The sequence below is a fragment of the Hemitrygon akajei genome, chromosome 12, assembly GCF_048418815.1.
Source record: "Hemitrygon akajei chromosome 12, sHemAka1.3, whole genome shotgun sequence".
NCBI lineage: Eukaryota > Metazoa > Chordata > Chondrichthyes > Myliobatiformes > Dasyatidae > Hemitrygon > Hemitrygon akajei.
This window is the reverse complement of record NC_133135.1, coordinates 75,204,389-75,225,847: the sequence shown is the minus strand read 5'-3', so window position 1 is coordinate 75,225,847 and position 21,459 is coordinate 75,204,389. Positions and strand designations below refer to the sequence as shown.

General features: G+C 44.0%; 1 protein-coding gene across 1 annotated transcript in view; it reads left to right on the top strand.

The window, feature by feature from the left end:
* Positions 1–21,459, top strand: part of cdc73 (cell division cycle 73, Paf1/RNA polymerase II complex component, homolog (S. cerevisiae)) — a 315,070-nt gene that overhangs the window by 18,958 nt on the left and 274,653 nt on the right. The window contains exon 2 of the mRNA XM_073063512.1: positions 9,826–9,931. Within this exon, the coding sequence (XP_072919613.1) occupies positions 9,826–9,931 (106 nt within the window). The remainder of the gene's footprint in view (positions 1–9,825; positions 9,932–21,459) is intronic.

Here is a 21,459-nt window from a genome sequence, read left to right as displayed (position 1 = left end):
ATACCGTGTCCAATCAAGAGCCTATCATGCTGTCCCTTAAGTACCCCCAATGACCTGGCCTCCATAGATGCCTGTGGTAATAAATTCTACTGGCAGCCAACCAGAAAAGGATCCTTTTATACTGCCTCCTACCAATCAGCCAATACTCTAATCGTGTCAGCAACTTTACTGTAATACCATGGGCTCTTAACTTGATTAGCAGCCTCTTGTGTGGCACCTTGTCAAGGCCTTTTTAAAGTCCAAATATACAACATCCACTGCATCCTCTTTATTTATCCTACATGTAATCTCCTCAAAGAATTCCAAGAGTTTGGTCAGGCAGCATTTTCCCTGAAGGAAACCATACTGACTTTGTCCTATCTTGTCCTGTGTTACCAAGTACTTCATAACCCCATCCTTAACAATTTGCTCCAACATCTTCGCAACCACTTGGGTCAGGTTAACTGGTCTATAATTTCCACTCTGCTGCCTTCCTCCTTTCTTAAAGAGTAGAGTGACATTTGCAGTTTTCCAGTCCTCTGACACCCTGCTGGAGTCCAGCTTTGTTTGCTTGATTATCTGCTTGTCTCTGTTCCTTTGTTGATGGTCACTTGTTGTCTCTAACTGTATTTCTTTAACTTGCAGGCTGACCATATCTTAAAAATAAGCTGTCCACATAGCTATTGCTCCATATCAGCAGGAACTACCTGCAGCTTTACCAGCTTGAGTGTCAGGTACTGGGGCATTACAGCTGGAGATACTAAGATAATATCACTGGGTTAATATTTAACAGTGACTGTGAGGTCACAGCATTGTAAAGAGGAGATAGACAGTCAGAAATCATGGTTCATGTCAATACTAATAAAACATGCTAGAAGCGTAAAATACTGTAACTCAGCTTTAGGGAGTAGATGGTAGATTAAAAGCAGGGCATATAAATTTATAATCCCTGGATTACTTTTGGGGCAGAACACTAGTGAGTACAAAAGTAAGGTCTGGCTGTAGAGATGGTGCAGAAGAAAGACCTTCAGATTTTTGGATAACTGGGATTGACTCTGGTGAAGGCAAGATGTGAACAAACCAAATGAGTTGATTCTTAACCAGAATGTGTCCAGGGAAGTGGCTTTGTTTGTGGTTTTAGGGTTTTAAAATGCAACATAATAGGAAACAAAGGGGGCAAGCAACAGGTAAATTAGAAGGGAAATATGGAAGAAAATCAGTCCAATAGGCAGTAAGACATGGGAGAAATGTATCTATTTTAATACAGATACTCTAAGCTAGTTGTATGTGCCACTGATGTTGCTGCAAGTAAGTTTTTCAGTGCATCAGTGCACACATATGCTTGTGCATATGATAGTATTATCTACGATCAACACATAGATGAGTTTATCCTGAATCCCCTATTGTTTTGATTGGTACATCTGCCGTAACCAGAATTTAAGTTGAACTTGGCAGTTGTATGTGGTGAAACTCATAAACAGAATGAATACTCTTTGGAGGTTCTAGAAATCTAACTGTGGAGATGTAGTTAATTTAGTAATTGAGTACAAAATGTAATTTAAGTCGTGAGAGAAATGTAGAATCCTGTTCAAGGGTAGGGCATGAGGAAAAGAAATAGTGACAGTTTGTGAAAAGCAACCTTTTTGCCAAAAATCATTTTTGTAATATGTTAGCAACTGAGCTTTTGGAATTAAGGATCTGACAAAAATAGTTTGAACTTTAGAGATTTAATTGATTTAGTGACAGTTATAAATTTAGCAGGCAGTGATTTTTTTTCTTTTTCCAATATTTTTATTAGTTTCTACATAGTACAAAGAAAGTGTATATAAAAGGTCAAAAAAGATTTTTAAAACTACCAATTACATTATATCTGTTCATAATAACAATCTCATTACCCCGTATTCATATAAGTTAATCAATAGTTATATTGAACTATACTAATTTATTACAAAAAAAAAAGAATCTAACCCCTACCAAGACCGAAGCTGTTCATTAAGGAGAAAAGAAGGTAAAATACCTTCTCGTATAATAAAAATTAAGAATAGCCAACATCTGAATTAAATTAGTACATAGAGCTCATATGACTAAGGTTAAGCTATCTCGTTTTTATTCGGATATATCTCCCTACTGAGACAGATGTAATAATGGAGAAGCTTCATTAATTCATATGTTTTGGACTTGTCTGAGTCTTGAAAAATATTGAAAGGAAGTTTTTCAAACTTTTTCCTTACTTTTTAAAGTCAATTTTAAGTCTAACCCTCTGAAGGCCCTATTCGGTATTGTTGCAGGACAAGATATTAAGCTGAAGGCGCAAACACGAGTAAATCTGCAGATGCTGGAAATTCAAGCAACACACACAAAATGCTGGAGGAACGCAGCAGGCCAGGCAGCTTCTATAGGAAGAAGCACAGTCGATGAAGGGTCTCGGCTCGAAACATTGACTATGCTTCTTCCTGTGGATGCTCCCTGGCCTGTTGCATTCCACCAGCATTTTGTGTGTGTTGCATTAAGCTGAAGGCATCTGATTTACATATTTTGGCCTTTACCTCTCATAGCTAGGAAGACGCTTTTGTTTAAATGGAAAGATGTTTTTCCTCCTACTTATGCTCAATGGTTATACGATGTTATGTCATGTTTAGTTTTAGAGAAGATTCGTTGTACAGTTTCTGAATTTGGGTGCCTTATCTGAATTATTTTCAAAACATTCAATTCATTGTTTGAACTCGGTGAGGTTTTTGATAAATGCTTTTGAGTCTATGAGTTTGCATGAGTTTGTTTCTGTTAAGCCTGAGGGATTTCCCATGGTCTGCACATTAGATGTGAAGTTTTATATTTCCTTTGATGTTGCTGGCAAGTGGTGTAGAAACTGGAGCTTATTATGGTTTTAGATCTAAACGTACAAATTTGTAACTCTGCATAGGTGAGAATTCTTTCAGATCTTCAGTTATTATTATCTGGTCTGCCAAGGCAAGGGCCTGATTAATTTCAGTCTAAAAATGTTTGGGAGCTGGGTTAGAGCCTCTCATGTATTACTGAAGGGGTTCCCTGGAAATTTTACTGTTCAGTGATAGCAAAAAGAATACTCATTGAGGACAGCATTCATGCGCAAAGAAATTATTTAACAGTTTAAACTCACTAAAGGACTAAGGTTGGTACTTCACTGAAGCAAGAAATGCATTGGAGATGCTAGTCTGCAACATTTGGTATTGGAAAAAGGAGCATTCTCAAAGCAGTGTTCTTCCCTTATTTTGTATCACTAACGTTTTAATGATTCATTTAGTGTGTGAAAGACTTAGCAGTATAATGGATGGTGTATTTATTCATGCACTGGTATTGGTGTCCTTTTGAATACCATATTAAGGTATGATTATATATAATCATAACGATCTCAGGCACTTGGCAAAGGCCAATAAAAAGAAGTGAGGTGTAACTGGAGTAGCTATTGTTGGAATGGACAGTGTTAAAGTGGTCAGGCTTTGACTCAACTGGTTTGGACAAGAGCAGGTGGAGGCTCTAAGTAAGGTTTTTTTTGTTAGTACATAGCTAGTGCGCTCAAAATGCGCCCAGAGTTACTGGTATGTTCTTTGTGTGAGATGTGGAAATGCTCTGAGACCTCCAGTCTCCCTGGTAACTACATCTTTATGAAGTGCATTGAGCTGCATCTCCTTAGAGTTCATGTTAAGGAACTGGAGCTACAGCTGGATGATCTTTGGCTCAGATGGGAGAATGAATGGATAGAAGCTTCCAAGTTCAAAGTAAATTTATTATCAAAGTACACATATGTCACCATATACAACCCTGAGGATCATTTTCTTGCGTTTACTGACATTCACCGTAAATACAAGAAACACAGTAGAATCAATGAAAGACTGCACCCTAAAGAATGGACATTCTACGTGCAAAAGACCACAAATTGTGCAACTACAAAAAGAAAAACTGATGGTCCTTGATGATGGATGCTGCTTTACTGCCAATCTGATAGAGGAGAGTGGACCGTGGGAGAAAGGGAAGAAGCAGGGGCACTGGGGGAGATGATAAGCAGGTGAGGAGAAGAGATAAGGAGCCAGAGATGGAATAGATGAAAAGGGAAGGGACAGGGGAAAACAATTACCCAAAGAGATCAATGTATATTCCATTTGTTTGGAGGCTACCTAGACAGAATATGAGGTGTTGCTCCTCTACTCTGAATATGGCCTCATCATGGCAGAAGAGGAGGCTATAGATTGACATGATGGAACAGGATTAAGAATAGAAATGAAAATGATTAGCGCCATTATCTATCCCACCCATCTGGCTTCACCTATCACCTTCCAGCTAGTTTTTCTTCCCCTTGCCCTACCTTTAAATTCTGGTATCTTCCCCCTTCCTCTCCAGTCCCGAAGAAGGGTCTCAGCCAGAAACATTGTTCATTCATTTCCGTAGATGGCTGTCTGTCCTGCTGAGTTCTTCCAGCATTTTGTGTCTGTTGCTCTATCAGGGATGAAAGCGGAACAGAAATGGCTGGAGATTTTGGGGGCAATTTGTAAGACCTAGGATAGGACATCCCACAGATGAAGAAGTATTCTAGTGAGAGGATGACACACACGTGACTGACAAGGGAGGTCCAAGATAGCATAAGAGGAAAAGAGCGGGTATATAATATAGCAAAAATTAGTGGGAAATTAGAGGATTGGAAAGACTTAAAAACCAACTGAAGGTAACTAAAACAGTCATAAGGAGAGAAAAAATAGAATATGAAGGCAAGTAAGCCAATAATATAAAAGAGGATACCAACATTTTTTCAGATGTATGAAGAGCAAAAAAAGAGAGGGGAGCGTGGTTATCAGGCTGCTGGATAATGACACTGGAGAGATAGTAATGGGAAAACAAAGAAATAGTGAGCGAACTTAAGTATTTTCTTCATTCTTCACTGTGAAAGATACTAGTTGTATGCCAGAAATTCGAGTGTCAGGGGACAGAAGTGTGTGTAGTTGCTATTTCTAAGGAGAAGGTGATTGGGAAGCAGAAAGGTGTGAAGGTAGATCAGTCACCTGGACCAGATGGACTACACCCAAGGGTTTTGAAAGAGGTGGCCGAAGAAATTGTGGAGGCATTAGTAATGATCTTTCAAGAGTCTTTAGATTCTAGAATGGTTCTGGAGGACAGGAAAATTGCAAATGTCACTCGACTCTTTAAGAAGGGATGAAGGCAGAGAAAATAATGTGACCTCAGTGGTTGGGAAGATGTTGGAGTCCATTGTTAAGGATGAGGTTTTGGGATTCTTGGACGGATATGATAAAGTAGGCCAAAGTCAGCCTAGTTTCCTTAAGAGAAAATCTTGCCTGACAAATCTGTTGGAATTCTTTGAGGAAATAACAGGCAGGATAGACAAAGGGGAGTCAGTGGATGTTGTTTACTTAGAGTTTCAGAAGGCTTTTTGACAAGTGCTGCACATGAGGCTGCTTAAGAAGATAAGAGTCCGTAGTAATACAGGAAGGATACTAGCATGGATAGGAGATTGGCTGATTGGCAGGAGGCAAAGAGTGGGAATAAAGGGAGCCTTTTCTGATTGGCTGCTGGAGATTAGTGGTGTTCTGCAGTGGTCGGTATTGGGACTGCCTCATTTCACGTTATATGTTAATGTTTAGGATGCCAGAATTAATGACTTTGTGGCCATATTTTGTGGATGATAAAAGTTTAGTGGATCGACAGTTTAGTGTTGAGGAAGCAGGGAGTCTGCTGTAGGACTTAGACCGTTTGAGATAACGGGCAAAGAACAGGCAGATGGAATATAGTGTAGGGAAGTGTGTGGTCATGCACTTTGGTAGAAGGTGTAAAGGTGTGGGCTATTTTCTAAACAGGGCGTAAATTCAAAAATCAAAGTTGCAAAGGGACTTGGGAGTCCTCATGCAGTATTCTCTAAAAGTTAACTTGCTGGTTGATTTGGTGGTAAGGAACATTATTTCAAGAGGACAAGAATATAAGAGCAAGGATGTAACGCTCAGGCTTTCTAAGACATTGGCTAGACCATGCTAAGAGTATTGTGAATAGTTTTGGGCCACTTATCTAAGAAAAGATATGCTGAGTGAGTCTAGAGGATATTCATGAAACTGGTGCCAGGAGTGTAAGTGTGAATGCAGGAGGAGTGTTTGGCTTTGGGTCTGTACTTTCTGGAGTTTAGAAGAATGAAATGGGATATCATCGAAACCTATCAAACATTAAAAGGCCTAGATAGAGTGGATATAGAGAGGATATTTCCTCTGTTGAGTGAATCTAGGACCAGAGGGCACAGCCTCAGATTAGAGGGATGTCCATTTAGAACACAGATGAGGAATTTCTTTAGCCAGAGATTAGTGAATCTGTGGAATTCATTGCCACAGACAGCTGTGGAAGCCATGTCATTGGGTATATTTAAAGTGGAGGTTGATAGGTTCTTGATTAGTCAGGGTGTCAAAAGTTACAGGAAGAAGGTAGGAGAATTGGGGTTGAGAGGGATAATAAGTCAGCAGTGATGGAATGGTGAAGCAGACTCGAGGGCTCAATGGCTGAATTCTGCACCATTGTCTTATGGTGTCTAATTCAGGGGTTCCCAACCTGGCATCCACTGACCCCTCAGTTAATGGTATGGGTTCATGGCATTAAAAAGGTTGGGAACACCTGCGCCAATTGCAGTTGTTTTGCTCTTACCAAATCCTCGAATATGCTATTGCTAAATATGTGTGTTTCATTCGGGTGTGAAGTTTGGGAAATTGAAATTGGATTCATTTTTAAATAGTGAAGACCTTGGCATCTAACACAGAGGATGTCAGTATCAGGGTCAGGTTTTTTATCACTGGCATGTGTTATGAAATTTCTTAACTTAGCTTAAGTTGCATGTTGGAAGTCAGTAAAACTTCATTGCTTAGAACCCGGTTTGTTATCACTGACATATGCTGTGAAATCTGTTGCTTTGTGCAGCAGGATAGTACAAGATATAAACATTACTAGAAGTTAAAAAAATAAATAAGTAATGCAAAAGAGAATAGTGAAGTAGAGTTCACTGGCTGTTCAGAAATCTGAGGGGAAAAACTCTCAGGACTTCGGGTCCACATTAGCAGATATTATAGATATGATTTCAATTATACTTTTATTTAATAAAGCATTAGTGTAGCATGATAAACTTTCTTGAGAACCAAGTGAGTTCAAAGGGTACCCAGAAATGAGGCACTGATGAGTTCAAAGAGAGGATGGACAAAGGAGTGTTGATTAATCTAAAGACTGTGTGGGCCATTAATCAAACCACTGGGATTTCTGAATTATTAGTTAATTGATTTTATGACTCTTTGTAATTGTTTTGATTTGCTTTGATAACATTAAAAAGAGTAATCTACATAAAATATTTCACAGCTGTGTAAGCTTAATTTAATCACTGTTAAAACCTTAAGGAGACTGCTTATATTGTGTTCATAAATGTTTTAAAATTTTTTAAACAAGTCATCAATCCACGAAAAGCTTAAAATGGTGAAGAAAAAGTGAGCACTCGAAGTCATTTAAGTAAAATCAATTAGAACATAGAACAGTGTTTGGCCCACAATGTTATGCCGACCCTTTAACCTACTTTAAGATCAATTGAGTCCTTCTCTCCCAAATAGTGCTCCATTTTTCTTTCATCATGTGCCCTATCTCAGAGAATCTTATTTGTCCCTAATACATCTGCCTCCACCACCACACTTGGCAGCTTTACATGCACCTACTAGCCTCTGAGTAGAAAAATCAACACCTCTGACATCCTATATTTTCCTCCAAACACCTTAAGAGTTTTGCCGCCTCATTCTATATTCTACAAGTATGTGAAGGGCAAGAGGATGAGCCTTGTGAGAATAGGACCAATCAGGTGTGATAGTGGAAACATACATGGAGTCGGAGGAGGTGGTGTAGGTACTTTGCTTCAGTATTCACCAGGGAAAAGGATCTTGGACTGAAATGCTTGAGTGTATAGACATTAAGAAAGAGGATGTGCTCAAGCTTTTGAAAAGCATGAACTTAGATAAGTTACCAAGTCTGGACGAGAGGTACCCCAGGCTATTGTGGGAAGTGAGGGAGGAGATTGCTGAACCTCTGGTGATGATCTTTGCATCATCACTAGGGACAGAAGAAGTACTAGAGGATTGGAGGGTTGCAAATGCTGTTCCCTTGTTCAAGAAAGGGAGTAGAGATAATCCAGGAAATTATAGACCAGTGAGTCTACTTCAGTAGTGGGCAAGTTGTTGGAGAAGATCCTGAGAGGCAGGATTTATGAAGATTTGGAGAGACATAATCTAATTAGGGATAGTCAGCATGGCTTTGTCAAGGGCAGTTCATGCCTTACAAGCCTGAATGAATTCTTTGAGGATGTAACAAAACACATAGATGAAGGAAGAGCAGTGGATGTAGTGTATATGAATTTTAATAAGACATTTGATAAGGTTTCCCATGCAAGGCTCATTCAGAAAATAAGGAGGCATGGGCACCAAGGAGACCTTTGTGTATCTAGAATTGGCTTGCCCACATAGGCAAAGGGCGGTTGTAGATGGTTTGTATTCTGCATGGAGGTCGGTGACCAGTGGTGATCTGTTCTGGGATCCCTCCTCCTTGTGATTTTTTCTTTTATTAAATGACCTGGATGAAGAAGTAGAAGGGTTGGTTAGTAAGTTTGCTGATGACGCAAAGGTTGGGGGTGTTGTGGATATTCTGGAGGTCTGTCAGGGCATTGGTAGGATGCAGAACTCAGCTGAGAAGTGGCAGATCGAGTTCAACCCAGATAAGTGTGGTGGTTCATTTTGGTAGGTCAGATTTGAAGACAGAATCCTTCAGTATTGAACACAATGCTCCAGAGCATTGTGTTCAGTAAAACAATGCTCTGGAGCATTGTTTTATTGAACACAAAATAAAATAAAACTCCAGAGTTTTATAGAGCTGTGACATTCCCCCAACCAATGATTCTAGTACACCATACTCCTTTCTTAGGCAAACACGAGGAAATCTGCAGATGCTAGAAATTCAAGCAACACACACAAAATGCTGGTGGAACACAGCAGGCCAGGCAGCATCTATAGGGAGAAGCGCTGTTGACATTTCGGGCTGAGACCCTTCCTGACATGTCCTGACAAAGGGTCTTGGCCTGAAATGTCGACAGCGCTTCTCCCTATAGACGCTGCCTGGCCTGCTGCGTTCCACCAGCATTTTGTGTGTGATACTCCTTTCTTAACCACCCTATCAACTTGCACTGTAACTTAGAGGGAACTATTGATGTGAACCCCAAGATTCCTGTCCTCCACACTGTTAAGAATCCTGACATTTATCCCGAATACTGCCTTCATGTGTAACCTTCCAAATTGAATCACTTCACACTTTTCTGGATTGCCATTTCTCAGCCTGGGTCTGCATCTTATCAATATCTCTTTGTACCCTACAACCTTAAATTCTATTCACAACACGATCAGTCTTCATATCATCTGCAAACTTAGTAGTCATTGTTAGTAAGTTAATTGTCTTTTTTTCAAGTAATGGTGGAAATGTTATTTGGCACAGGTTGTTAAGTGAAATTTCTAGAATGAAATATAAATTTGTGCTGGCCTATTAAACTCTGAGGAATCCTCCAAAAGTGAAGTCATTTGTGAGCAAAGTAATACTTGGTGGGAAAATACCAGAAATTGCAGTTTGTTCTGTGCAGAAGCAAAATAGTACATCTCCTTGTGAAATTTTGCATACTGTACTTTGTCCTTCACAGTTCTTACTGCGTTTGATGAATTTATTTTACACCCACAGCTTACTGCACTACCTATGATGCATGTAATTTTTATTCTGTGGTTATAATTTTCACTGATTTCAATTTTGCTTTTCATGTAGGACAGGGAAGGAAGGTCAGCCAAGGGAGTATTATACATTGGATTCCATATTATTCCTGCTTAACAATGTTCATCTCTCTCATCCTGTCTATGTGCGGCGTGCTGCAGTAAGTATTCCTTATTTGTTGTTTGTTTAAAACTTCTGAATGAAAATGCTAATTTTAATGCCATGGTAGATTCATAGCAAGACATTATCAAGGTGGTCTGTTGACAAAGGAAGTACTGAAAAGCTAATGGTTGTATGCTGCTAAAAATAAATTAATTCAACTGTATTCCAAAGTTTTACTTACATTTGTATGATGGAGCAAATAGAACCTGCTTTGCATCTGCATTATTTGAGAAAAGTAAGCTATTTTGTCATGCAGCATTTTGTGTCAGGCGTGAAATCTAAACCAATCAATAAAGAATTGTGTCCAATACAAAAACTTTACTGTGTTGCAGGAGTTTTGAATGAAAATGTATAAAAGGATTGATATGCGATGAGGTAGAATGAGACAATGATATGAGAAGAGGTATGATAGTAAAAGGAAGCCAAAGTTAATTTTGCACTAATTTGGTGTCAGGTTTATTCTGGGATTAGTGATGTTGTAAAATCAGCTTTACTTAGTTTGTGAACAAATCATAAACGAGAGAATCTGCAGATGCTCGAAATCCAAGCAATGCACATTAAATGCTGGAGGAACTTAGCAGGCCAGGCAGCATCGATGGGGGGGGGGGGGGGGGGGGGAGTACAAAGACCTGCCAAAAGGTCTTGGTCTGCAAGGTCGGTGCTTTTTTCCATAGATGCTGCCTGGCCTACTGAGTTCCTCCAGCATTTTGTGTGTGTTGCTTAGTTTGTGAATATTGGTTTGTAGGTTGTTTAAATTACGAAGTCGTGAAAATTCACTAGTTTTCTATATTTTTGCTAATCAGTTAATCTGAATTGTGGAAATGTTGGCTCCTTGGAATCTCTTTTGACATTTTTCTTTGGGTTTGGAGAAGAGAGACAGTGAAAAGGAACATTTAAAGAGAAAAACAATTATGGTGGAAGTTATTATATTTGTTCATAGATCTTTATCCTTAACAGGGATGGAAAGCCTAGTTATTTCTCTATTTAAACCATATTATATTGAATCCAGTTCTGTTCTACTACTTCTAACTCAGTCCAAATTAGATGTTGAACTAGGAACCTTCCTAATATTTATGTTGTTAACAATTTGGTCTCCAAGGAAATATTACTTGAGGTAATCCAAGGTGGTCTCCAAGGAAAGGAACCTCAAACATTTGCAGTAGCTTCATCAATGATATTTTCTTCATTGTTACTGGGAATGTGTGCTGTTAATCCCATAGTATTCAGATTCATTTATAATTCCTCGGGTAGTGATATGGTCAATGCTCACATTGAGCAAGGAGTGAACTTGTGCTGATAAGTGATAAGTAATACATAAAAATTATGATTGTAAAATAAGAGGAACTATAAATACATTCCAAAAGCATTCAATGGCATCACCACTGGTAACTCCTTCACCATCAATATTCTGAAATTTAATAAGACTAGTCACACAGATGCTGTGGCTGTAAGAGTAGATTTGGCCTGTGAATCTCTTAGCGTGTGAGTTTCTTCCTGATTACCCACATACTTGCTGCCATCTACAGGGCATGTCAGGATCACAAGAAAATGGTTGCTTCATGTGGCCACCTGGCCTCTCAAACCTACCCATCTATTCAATATAATCACGGCTGATCTGCTGCAGACTCTTAACACTTTTGCATCAGTTCCCCATAACCCTCAATTTCTTAATCTTTAAAAAAAATCGTATCTCTTTCAATTGTATTGGTAGCTGTTGATCCCAGGGGATCATGGGTTTGCACCTCTGGTGGACTGGGTTAAGCAGCGTCTGCTGTGACTGTGGAGTCCAATGTGGGAGTGACAGTCCTTGCCACACTGTGTAGAGCAGAACACTGAGGTAGCTGTGATGTCTTGAGTAGCTTGGGCATGGAGCTTTCCGCGTTTCTCTTTTCCTCTGCTTGCTGCACCAGCATGGACGTACTTCAAGAGCCCCTTTTTCACCTCCTGCTTCCAGGCACACCTATCTGAGACAAGTGACTGCCATGTGTTGGTGCTAATACAGTACCAAGGGCCTTGAGGTTGCGTTTGTAGGTCTCCTTGTAGTGCAGCTGGAGTCTTCCTGTCGGCCTCTTTCCAGATTCCCAACTCCCCAAAGATAAGGTCCTTTGGTATGTGCCTAGCTGCCATGTGCAAGATGTGGCCTAGCCAGTGCATACACCCCTGTTTGATGAAGGTGAACATGGAGGTGGTGCCTGCTCTCTCAAGCATTGTGCTGTTGGTAACCTTGCCTTCCCAGATGATACCAAGTATGCGTCTGAGGCAGCAGATATGGAAAGTGTTGAGTCGCTGCTCTTGTGCGCAGGGTGCAAGTTTCGCTGGAATAGAGCAAAGTTCTCAGCACACAGGCTGTGTACACCTGGACTTTGGTGTTCATGGTGAGTCTGTTGTTGGCCCAGACCTTCTTAGTCAACCTTGAGAAGATTGTGGCTGCTTTTCTGATGTGCTTGTTGATCTCGCTTTTCCTCTGGTTATCTGAGATTATGGAGCCCAGTTATGTGAATTCATGGATGACTTTCAGCTCATAGTCAACAATGTTAATGGATGGCTTGTCGTCAACGTCTTGCCCTATCATCTGTGTTTTCTTCAGGCTGAACTCTCTGCAGGCTTCTGCAAAGTGGGTCATCAGATCTTGTACCTCCTGTGAGTGAGTTGCAACAGCTGCGTCATCGGCAAACAGCAAGTCACTGAGGAGCCTTATCTGCACTTTGGTCCCCACTCTGTCTTGACAGTCTGAAGAGGTTTCCGTCTGATCTTGAGCGGAGATAAATGCCATAGTCGCCTCCCCAAAGGGGGATGAACAGGACTGCTAAGAAAATCCCGAACAGTGTCGGAACAAGGACACACCCCTGTTTTACTCCGCTGAGGATGTTAAAGGACTCTGATATGGAGCTGTCGAACACTGTGGTCCCCTTCATGTTGTCATGGAATGACCTGATGATACTGAGTAGGATGGGGGGTGGGGGTGGGGGCAGCCAGTCTTGGCGAGGATCTCAAAGAGGCCTTTTCTGCTCACAAGGTCGAACGCCTTAATAAGATCAGTGGAGGTGATATAGAGTGGTTTCTGCTGTTCTGCACTTTTCTTGCATTTGCCTGAGGGAGAAGACCATGTCAATGGTGGACTGCTCAGCTCTGAACCCACACTGAGACTTGGTATAGACCCTTTCTGCGAGCAGCTGGAGCCTCTGGTGCTCGGCAGTTTTTTCCCAATAAATTGCAGTTTCGTCACAGTTTAAACACTTGCTTATACGAATAACCACCTTCTGTAATTATTTTCTTCAGTTCTGCTGAGAACTTTTCGGCAGCTTCGGTCTCAGCCGAAGCACTCTCTCCAGTAAACTTTAAGCTATGAAGCTGTTCTCGCCTCAGAAACCGATCAAACCACCCATGTCTACCTTTAAATTCTACTTCCGCAACACTTTCATCACCATCGTCCAGTGCTTTCTGTTCCAGCTTACTTAAAAGACTGACATGATTTCTCCTTAAGTATAAGATAACGGAACACCATGCTTTGTACACCCATCAATCCACTCAAGCAATAGACTTTCCATTTTATCCATTATTGGATGCCGACTAAAAGGGACCAATTTGCTATGAGCAGAACCAAAAGTAACATTGGCAGCTTTCAAGATTCTTACTCTCTGCGTATAAATACTGTAGTGCGAATGGTGGACGCAACCAAGTTCAACGTGTGGACAATGTCCTTACTTTGTTCACCATGATCGAAGCGCTTAATTATGTCTAGTTTTACACAAAGTGTAGCACCCTTACAAGCTCTTTTAGGCTTTTCCGATACCTTAGAACTCATCTTGCTAGCGGATGCACAAAATAAATCGACATGTGTTTAAGCTATGGCGGCCAGAGTGCAGTTCCGGGAGAGGAGTTTGGCTGCTCGGGGCATGCGCTGCCTTTTTTCGTAACAGTGAAAACACCTTCTGTTAGCGAAAACAGGTAACTAATGTAGGTCTTTCGTAACAGCGAGGTGTCGTAAAGCGAACGTTCAAAAAATGTGGGCCACCTGTATTCATAACCCTCTGCAAGAAGAAATTCCTACACACCAGAGTTTTAAATGACCACTCCCCATTCTTGGTACACGTCTCCTCATTTGAGATTGTCCCACTAGTGGAAACACCTCAATATTTACCTTTCCATGTTCCTTAGAATCTTAAATGTTTCAATAGAATCACCTCTCATTCTTAACTCCCAAGAGTGCAGAATCAGCAGTTGTTTGTGGTAGTACCACACTCTCATCTCGGGCTAGCATGGTTAATCTTTTCTCAACTGCCTCCGATTCTAATATCTCCTCTGTTGTTGTTGACTGCTGTTGAGTCGTCATCGACGCATGGCGGCCCTATGGATAGTGTAGATGTCCACTGGGTTTATGTTGCAAGATACGGAAGTAGATTGCCAGACCTTTCTTCCGCGCGGATACTGCTGCTGCCTGGGTAGGGACCCGGCCGGATTCGAACTCAGGACCATCTGCCTCAAAGTCCAGTACTGATGCCATAACACCACTGGCCAGCCCAATATCTCCTTTAAAGATCCCTTTATTCCTGTTCTATCTTTTATGTGATAACCAGTCTTCAATCCATGTTAACATATTCCTTCCAGTAATGTGAGCAATAGGCAACAGCCATTTATATAGCACCTTGTTCAATGCCTTGTGCAAGCCCAAAAATCCTTGCATCTGCAGCTACACTACTTGTTGCATCCTCGAAAAACTTAGACAAAAACTCAAAAAAATTTGACAAATTTGTCAAATGTGAATTTCCTATCATTAATCATGGCAGACCACAGTTTGTGTGGTTTCAGAGCTGTGTGTCAGACGTGGCTATAAGCAGCGCTGGGGCCCCACCGATATTGGCCCCATTCCTGTTTACCCTGCACACCTTGGACTTTCGATACAACACTGAGCCATGTCATCTGCAGAAATTCTCTGATGACTCAGCAATAGTTGGGTGTATAAAGGGAGGACAGGGGGATGAATACAGGGGGGCCTGGTTGAAGTCTTAGATGAATGGTGCTAGCTGAATCATCTGCAGCTCAACATTAGTAAGGCAAAGGAGATGGTGATGGACTTCAGGAAGACCAAGTCTGCACTGCTCTCTCTTACTATGATGGTGAGGACATGGATATGGTGAGAACCTGCATGCACCTGGGGGTGCACTTGGATGACAGACTCAAGTGGAGCTCCAACACAGAAGTTATTTAAAAGAAAAGCCAGAGTCACCCCTTCTTCCTGAGGAGACTGGGGTCCTTTGGAGTATGCAGGCTTCTTCTTCATGTGTTCTACCAGTCTGTTGTCACCAGTACAATTTTCTGTGCAGTGGTGTGCTGGGGCAATGGCATCAACAAGGGTGCTGCCAACAGGATCAATAAACTTATTAGAAAGGCTGGCTCTGTTATAGGAGTCAAACTGGACATACTGGAGGCTGTGGTAGAACAAAGGACCCTCCAGAAAATTTCGTCAGCTTTGTGGACCATGCTTCTCACCCTCTGTATGCTACCTTGGCTGAACAGAGGAGCACTTTCAGCAAAGAACTAAGACAACTGCTTTGCTCCAAAGAGTGCTGTATGAGGTCATTTTTATCCTCAGCCAATAGGCTCACTAATGAGCCAACCTATTGGTGGAGAAGTGATGACTCCCCCCTCCTGTTAAACTGTTATTAATCTCTGTTTACCACACCCTCTTGTTGAGGACGCCTTGTGCAATGCTATGCGATACCACTATCGCTTCTTAACTGGATGCTGTGAATATACACCCATCACTGTATAATATTACAGTAATTCTATTCTTTCTTACTTCTCATCTAATATTTGTATATTTGTGCACTTGCAATGCTACTGTGACACTGTAATTTCCTTGGGATCAATAAAGAATCTAACTATCTATTAATTTGTCTTAACTTGGTGTGATTATGTTAAGCTTCTCTGAATGACAGTCAATTCTTTTCTACTTCCCAGCATTTGTTGTGTATTAATTCCCCAGCCCACTGTGGTCCCACGCTTGGCTACCCATCTTTTGATACAGGAGTGTTGTACACTCTTATTTACTCCACTTGTCTAGAAGAATGCATTTCCAGTAGCCGTCAAAAAGGTTCGGAATAGAAGTATCTGATTTAATATTAAACATTGAACAACTTTGTGTTATGCAATGGCTGCAAGATGAATCAACTCCAAGAGTGTCTCAGCTGACCAAACCATTTTCAGAATATATGGCCTTGCTGAAGAATAAAGGCAATGTGGGAATCTTCCCAATGACAAGTTCCTCTCCAAGTTAGTTTCAGCCCTGACTCCTTATCGAGCAGCTTGTGGCAATAGTTCTACTGTATGGGCTCCACCATCAGGAAAGGGATGAAGATTAATGAATGTAGTCAGTAAATGATGTCCTTGTTAACTAAATTGAAATAAAATGCAAAGTACATCGTTTTGACCCTTTCCCCTACCCCCATCCCAGAAATATTAGTTGTGCTCGTGTTTTTCAGTATTTTTCAGGTATGTGTCAAAAATATTCAATGTAACACTTTGGTGGCAATGGGGGGTACTTGTCTTCACTTTAAAATGCACTGAAGGCAGGTATTTGTAAAAAAAGATATAATGCACACTGACACATCTAGAAATCTTCCAAATCTCTTACTATCTTTTCTTTCAGTTAGTCCTGACGAAGGGTCTTGGCCCAAAACGTCGACAGTGCTTCTCCCTATAGATGCTGCCTGGCCTGCTGCGTTCCACCAGCATTTTGTGTGTGTTGCTTGAATTTCCAGCATCTGCAGATTTTCTCGATAATTCACATTCTATAGTTTCCCATGTATCACTTACAAGTGACCTTAATCTGAGCTAAAGCAAGATCGTTCACACAGGCAGTTAGTTTCTACAGATTGTCGGTAAATAAGTACGGATGAAATTATCAGCAGCATATTAGCTGAGTCGGGTATCTTGGAAGATGCTATGGGGTATGTCAACAGGGCATAGAGTTTTTAAGTGGGTGTGGCTTTGGGCTTCTCAAATTTGTTGAATGTCCATGCAAGTTAAATCTGTGCACGTCCTTCATACTTCAATTACAAATTTAAAACTTCAGTTGTTTTTTTATAGATGTGATTTACCCATTGCAAGGTTCAACTTGACTCTCTGATATTATTTTCTCTTTAGTTGTCGATTTCATTAATTAAAATGGACGATGAAATGGCAAATCTGTAAGGATTTTGAACTTTCTGTGTTAGCTTTCTTGAGTATGGAATTGCATCCACTTCGAATGCACAATTTCTGGATTAGCAGATTTGGAAGATTATGAGTTCAGCTATTTCCTCAGTTTCTGTTAAGGCCCAAAGATATAAACTGGACTTCCTAGCTTGTGTTAACTGTAAGCTCCACTCCTTAATTATTAATTTATCTGGAAGTTGTATACATTAGCTTTTAGTTACACGTGCAACATAGTGTAATAATTTCCCTTATTACTGAGAGAAAGGAAATAAGAGTTGTTGGAAGATCCTCCAATTCCTTTGTATTTGAGTCAGTTTTTTTTTAATCTGTGGCGACCCACTTTCTGCACAAGTGAACCGGCTCACAAATAGCCAGCCCGCGGGGGGAGACTTTGGTAATGCACCTCTGATGTCATTTCTGCCCGGAGAGGGCGGGCACTAGGGATTAAATGCCAGCGCCACAAAGTTTGAATAAACTAGTCTCGAAACGACTTACCGACTGCGTGTCGTTATTTCAGCGTGGTGTGTAGCATATCGCTACATTGGTGACCCCGACGGTCCAAACGGGATTTGGACCAAAGATGACCGACTCTTCATCTGTTCACTCAGTTTCGCTAAAACTGCCGACTTTCTGGACGCTGTGACCACACGCGTGTGGTTTAGCCAAGCAGAAGCCCAGTTCCAGATTCGGCAGATATCCTCTGATTCCACGCGTTACTACCACGTGGTGAGTGCCCTTGACCAGGAGACGGCTGCCCAGGTTGCGGATTTCATACAGTCGCCCCCGGAAGAAGGCAAATATGAAGCATTCAAAATGCTGCTCATTGAGACCTTTGGCCTCTCACGGCGTGAGCGAGGTGCCCGCCTGCTTCACCTGGACGGTTTGGGAGACAGACTGCCGTCAGCATTGATGAATGAGATGCTGTCCCTTGCTGACGGATACAAGCCCTGCCTCATGTTCGAGCAAGCGTTCCTAGAGTGACTGCCCGAGGACATACATCTGCTGCTGGTCGATGCAGATTTCAGCGACCCCCGGAAGGTGGCGTCCGTCGGTCAGATTACCAGGCCACACGTCCAACAGCGGACCAGACCAGGCCCGGCAGAGGGGCGCACACAACACAGAGGCAGAAGTGAGGAGGCCAGTGAACAGTGGTGTTTCTACCACCAGCGGTGGGGCACAAAAGCCCGCCGTTGTCGCCCTCCCTGCAAGGGCAAGGGCCAGCTGCCGCTAATGACTATGGCGGCTGGCCACCAGGACAGCCTCTTGTATGTCTGGGACAAACAGTCTGGACGCCGCTTCTTGGTCGACACCAGAGCGGAGATCAGCGTCTTGCCCCTGACGGGGTACGACATCCGCAACAGGAAGCCAGGACCCACCTGCAAACGGCAGCACGATATGGACCTACGGCACCCGCACAGTGCAGCTGCAGTTTGGCGTCAGCCGGTTCACGTGGGACTTCACACTGGCCGCGGTGACCCAACCACTCCTGGGGGCGGACTTCTTGCGAGCTCACAGCCTGCTGGTCAACTTGCAAGGGAAAAGACTGGTACAAACCGAGACTTTCCAGACGTTCTCCCTGGGTGAAGCCAAGTTGCCGGCCCCACACCTGGACTCCATCACGCTGTCGGACAACTAATTCACCAGAATCCTGGCGGAATTTCCATCAATTCTGGCACCGCAGTTCACGGCAGCCATGTCCAGACACGGGGTACAGCACCACATCCCGACCCAGGGACCACCCCTCCATGCCCGCGCACGAAGGCTCCCCCCCCGGAAAAGCTCCGCCTGGAGAAGGAGGAGTTCAAGAAGATGGAGGAATTGGGGATCGTGCAGAGGTCCGACAGCCCATGGGCTGCACATGGTGCCCAAAGCAGCCGGGGGTTGGAGACCATGCGGCGACTACCGCAGAGTGAACGAGGCTACCACTCCAGACCGCTACCCTGTGCCGCACATACAGGACTTTGCAGCAAACCTGCATGGGGCAAGAATCTTTTCCAAAGTAGACCTCGTCCGGGGATACCATCAAATCCCGGTGCACCCTGAAGACATCCCCAAAACAGCACTCATCACCCTGTTTGAGTTCCTCCGAATGCCGTTCAGCCTGAAGAATGCCGCACAGACGTTCCAGCGGCTAATGGATGCGGTAGGACGTGACCTGGACTTTGCGTTCATCTATTTGGATGACATCCTTATAGCCAGCAGTTGTCGTCAGGAGCATCTGTCCCACCTCCGCCAGCTCTACTCCCGCCTGAGTGATTTCGGCCTCACAATCAACCCGGCTAAATGCCAGTTCGGTCTCGATACCATCAACTTCCTGGGCCACAGGATTACCAAAGATTACCAAAGAGGCAACACCTCTGCCTGCCAAGGTAGATGCGATCCGCCACTTTGCCCGGCCCAACACGGTCAAAGGCCTGCAGGAGTTCGTTGGTATGGTGAACTTCTACCACCGTTTCCTCCCCTCAGCAGCCCGTATCATGCGCCCTTTGTACACCCCGATGTCAGGTAAAGGCAAGGACATTACTTAGGACGAGGAGGCCGCGGCCGCTTTCGTTAAAGCCAAGGAAGCCTTGGCAGATGCCGCGATGCTGGTGCACCCCAGAACGGACATTCCGACCGCCCTCACGGTGGACGCATCCGACACAGCAGTCGGTGGGGTGCTGGAGCAGCTCATCGAGGGGCGCTGGCAACCCCTGGCGTTCTTCAGCAAGCACCTACGACCACCCGAACTCAAGTACAGTGCTTTCGACCGGGAGCTGTTGGCACTGTATCTGGCAATCCGGCATTTCAGGTACTTCTTAGAAGGCAGGCCGTTCACCGCATTCACGGACCACAAACCGTTGACCTTCGAGTTCATGAAGGTGTCCGATCCCTCTGTCCAGGCCCTGTCCCTGGGGGTGGACTATGCAGCACTGGTGGAGACGCAGCAGGCAGATGACGAGATGCCCAGCTACAGGACCGCAATCTCGGGTTTGCAGCTGCAGGACTTTCTGGTAGGCCCAGGTGATAGGACCCTCCTGTGCGACATGGCTACCGGCCAACCTCGCCCCATCATCCCAGCAGCCTGGAGGCGGCGAGTTTTGGACTCCATACACGGTTTGGCGTACCCATCTATCAGGACAACCGTCCGGCTGGTCTCCAGCAGGTTCGCGTGGCACGGACTTCGCAAGCAGGTCAGTGAATGGGCCAGAACGTGCGCGCAGTGCCAAACAGCCAAGGTGCAGCGGTACACCAAAGCCCCGTCGCAGCAGTTCGAACCCACTCGCCGGAGGTTCGACCACATTCATGTGGATATCGTGGGCCCCATACCAGTGTCCCGAGGAGCGCGGTACCTCCTAACTATGGTAGACCGGTTCATGAGGTCGCCAGAGGCGGTCCTGCTCACCAACACATCTGCCGATTCCTGCGCCCGAGCACTGATCGCTACCTGGGTAGCACGCTTCGGGGTACTGGCCCACATTACGTCCAACAGAGGCGCCCAGTTTACCTCCAGCCTGTGGTCGGCTGTGGCCAGCCTGTTGGGAACGCAGCTACACCACACAACTGCCTACCACCCACAGTCGAACGGACTGGTGGAACGCTTCCACCGTCACTTGAAGTCGGCTCTCATGGCCCGCCTGAGAGGACCTAACTGAGTGGACGAGCTTCCCTGGGTCCTGCTTTGAATTCGTACAGCGCCCGAAGAGGATCTGCACGCCTCGTCGGCCGAGTTGGTGTACGGCGCGCCGCTGGCCATCCCAGGAGAGTTCATACCAGCCCCAAGGGGGCAAGAGGAAGAACCTGCAGTAGTCCTGGACAGGCTACGCGAAAGGCTCAGCAACCTGGCCCCCATACCAACTTCACAGCACGGACGGACCCCGACCCATGTACCCAAAGACCTGCAGAACTGTAAGTTTGTGTTTGTACGAAGGGGCGGATGCCAGGCACCGCTACAGCGGCCGTACGAGGGGCTGTTCAGGGTGATCAACAAGAACGGGTCCACATACGTTCTGGACATTGGGGGGGAGGGAGGAGGTTTTCACGGTGGACCGACTCAAACCAGCCCATGTGGACTTGGCACAGCCGGTCGAGGTTCAGGCACCGCGGCGCAGAGGCAGACCTCCGAAACAAAGGCTGATCCAGACGGTGGACATTGGGGGGTGTATCGCCGGTTCTAGGGGGGTTTATGTGGCGACCCACTTTCTGCGCAGGCGAACCGGCTCACAAATAGCCAGCGCGCGGGGGGAGACTTTGGTAATGCACCTCTGATGCCATTTCCGCCCGGAGAGGGCGGGCGCTAGGGGTTAAATGCCTGCGCTGCGAAGTTTGAATAAACTAGTCTCGAAACGA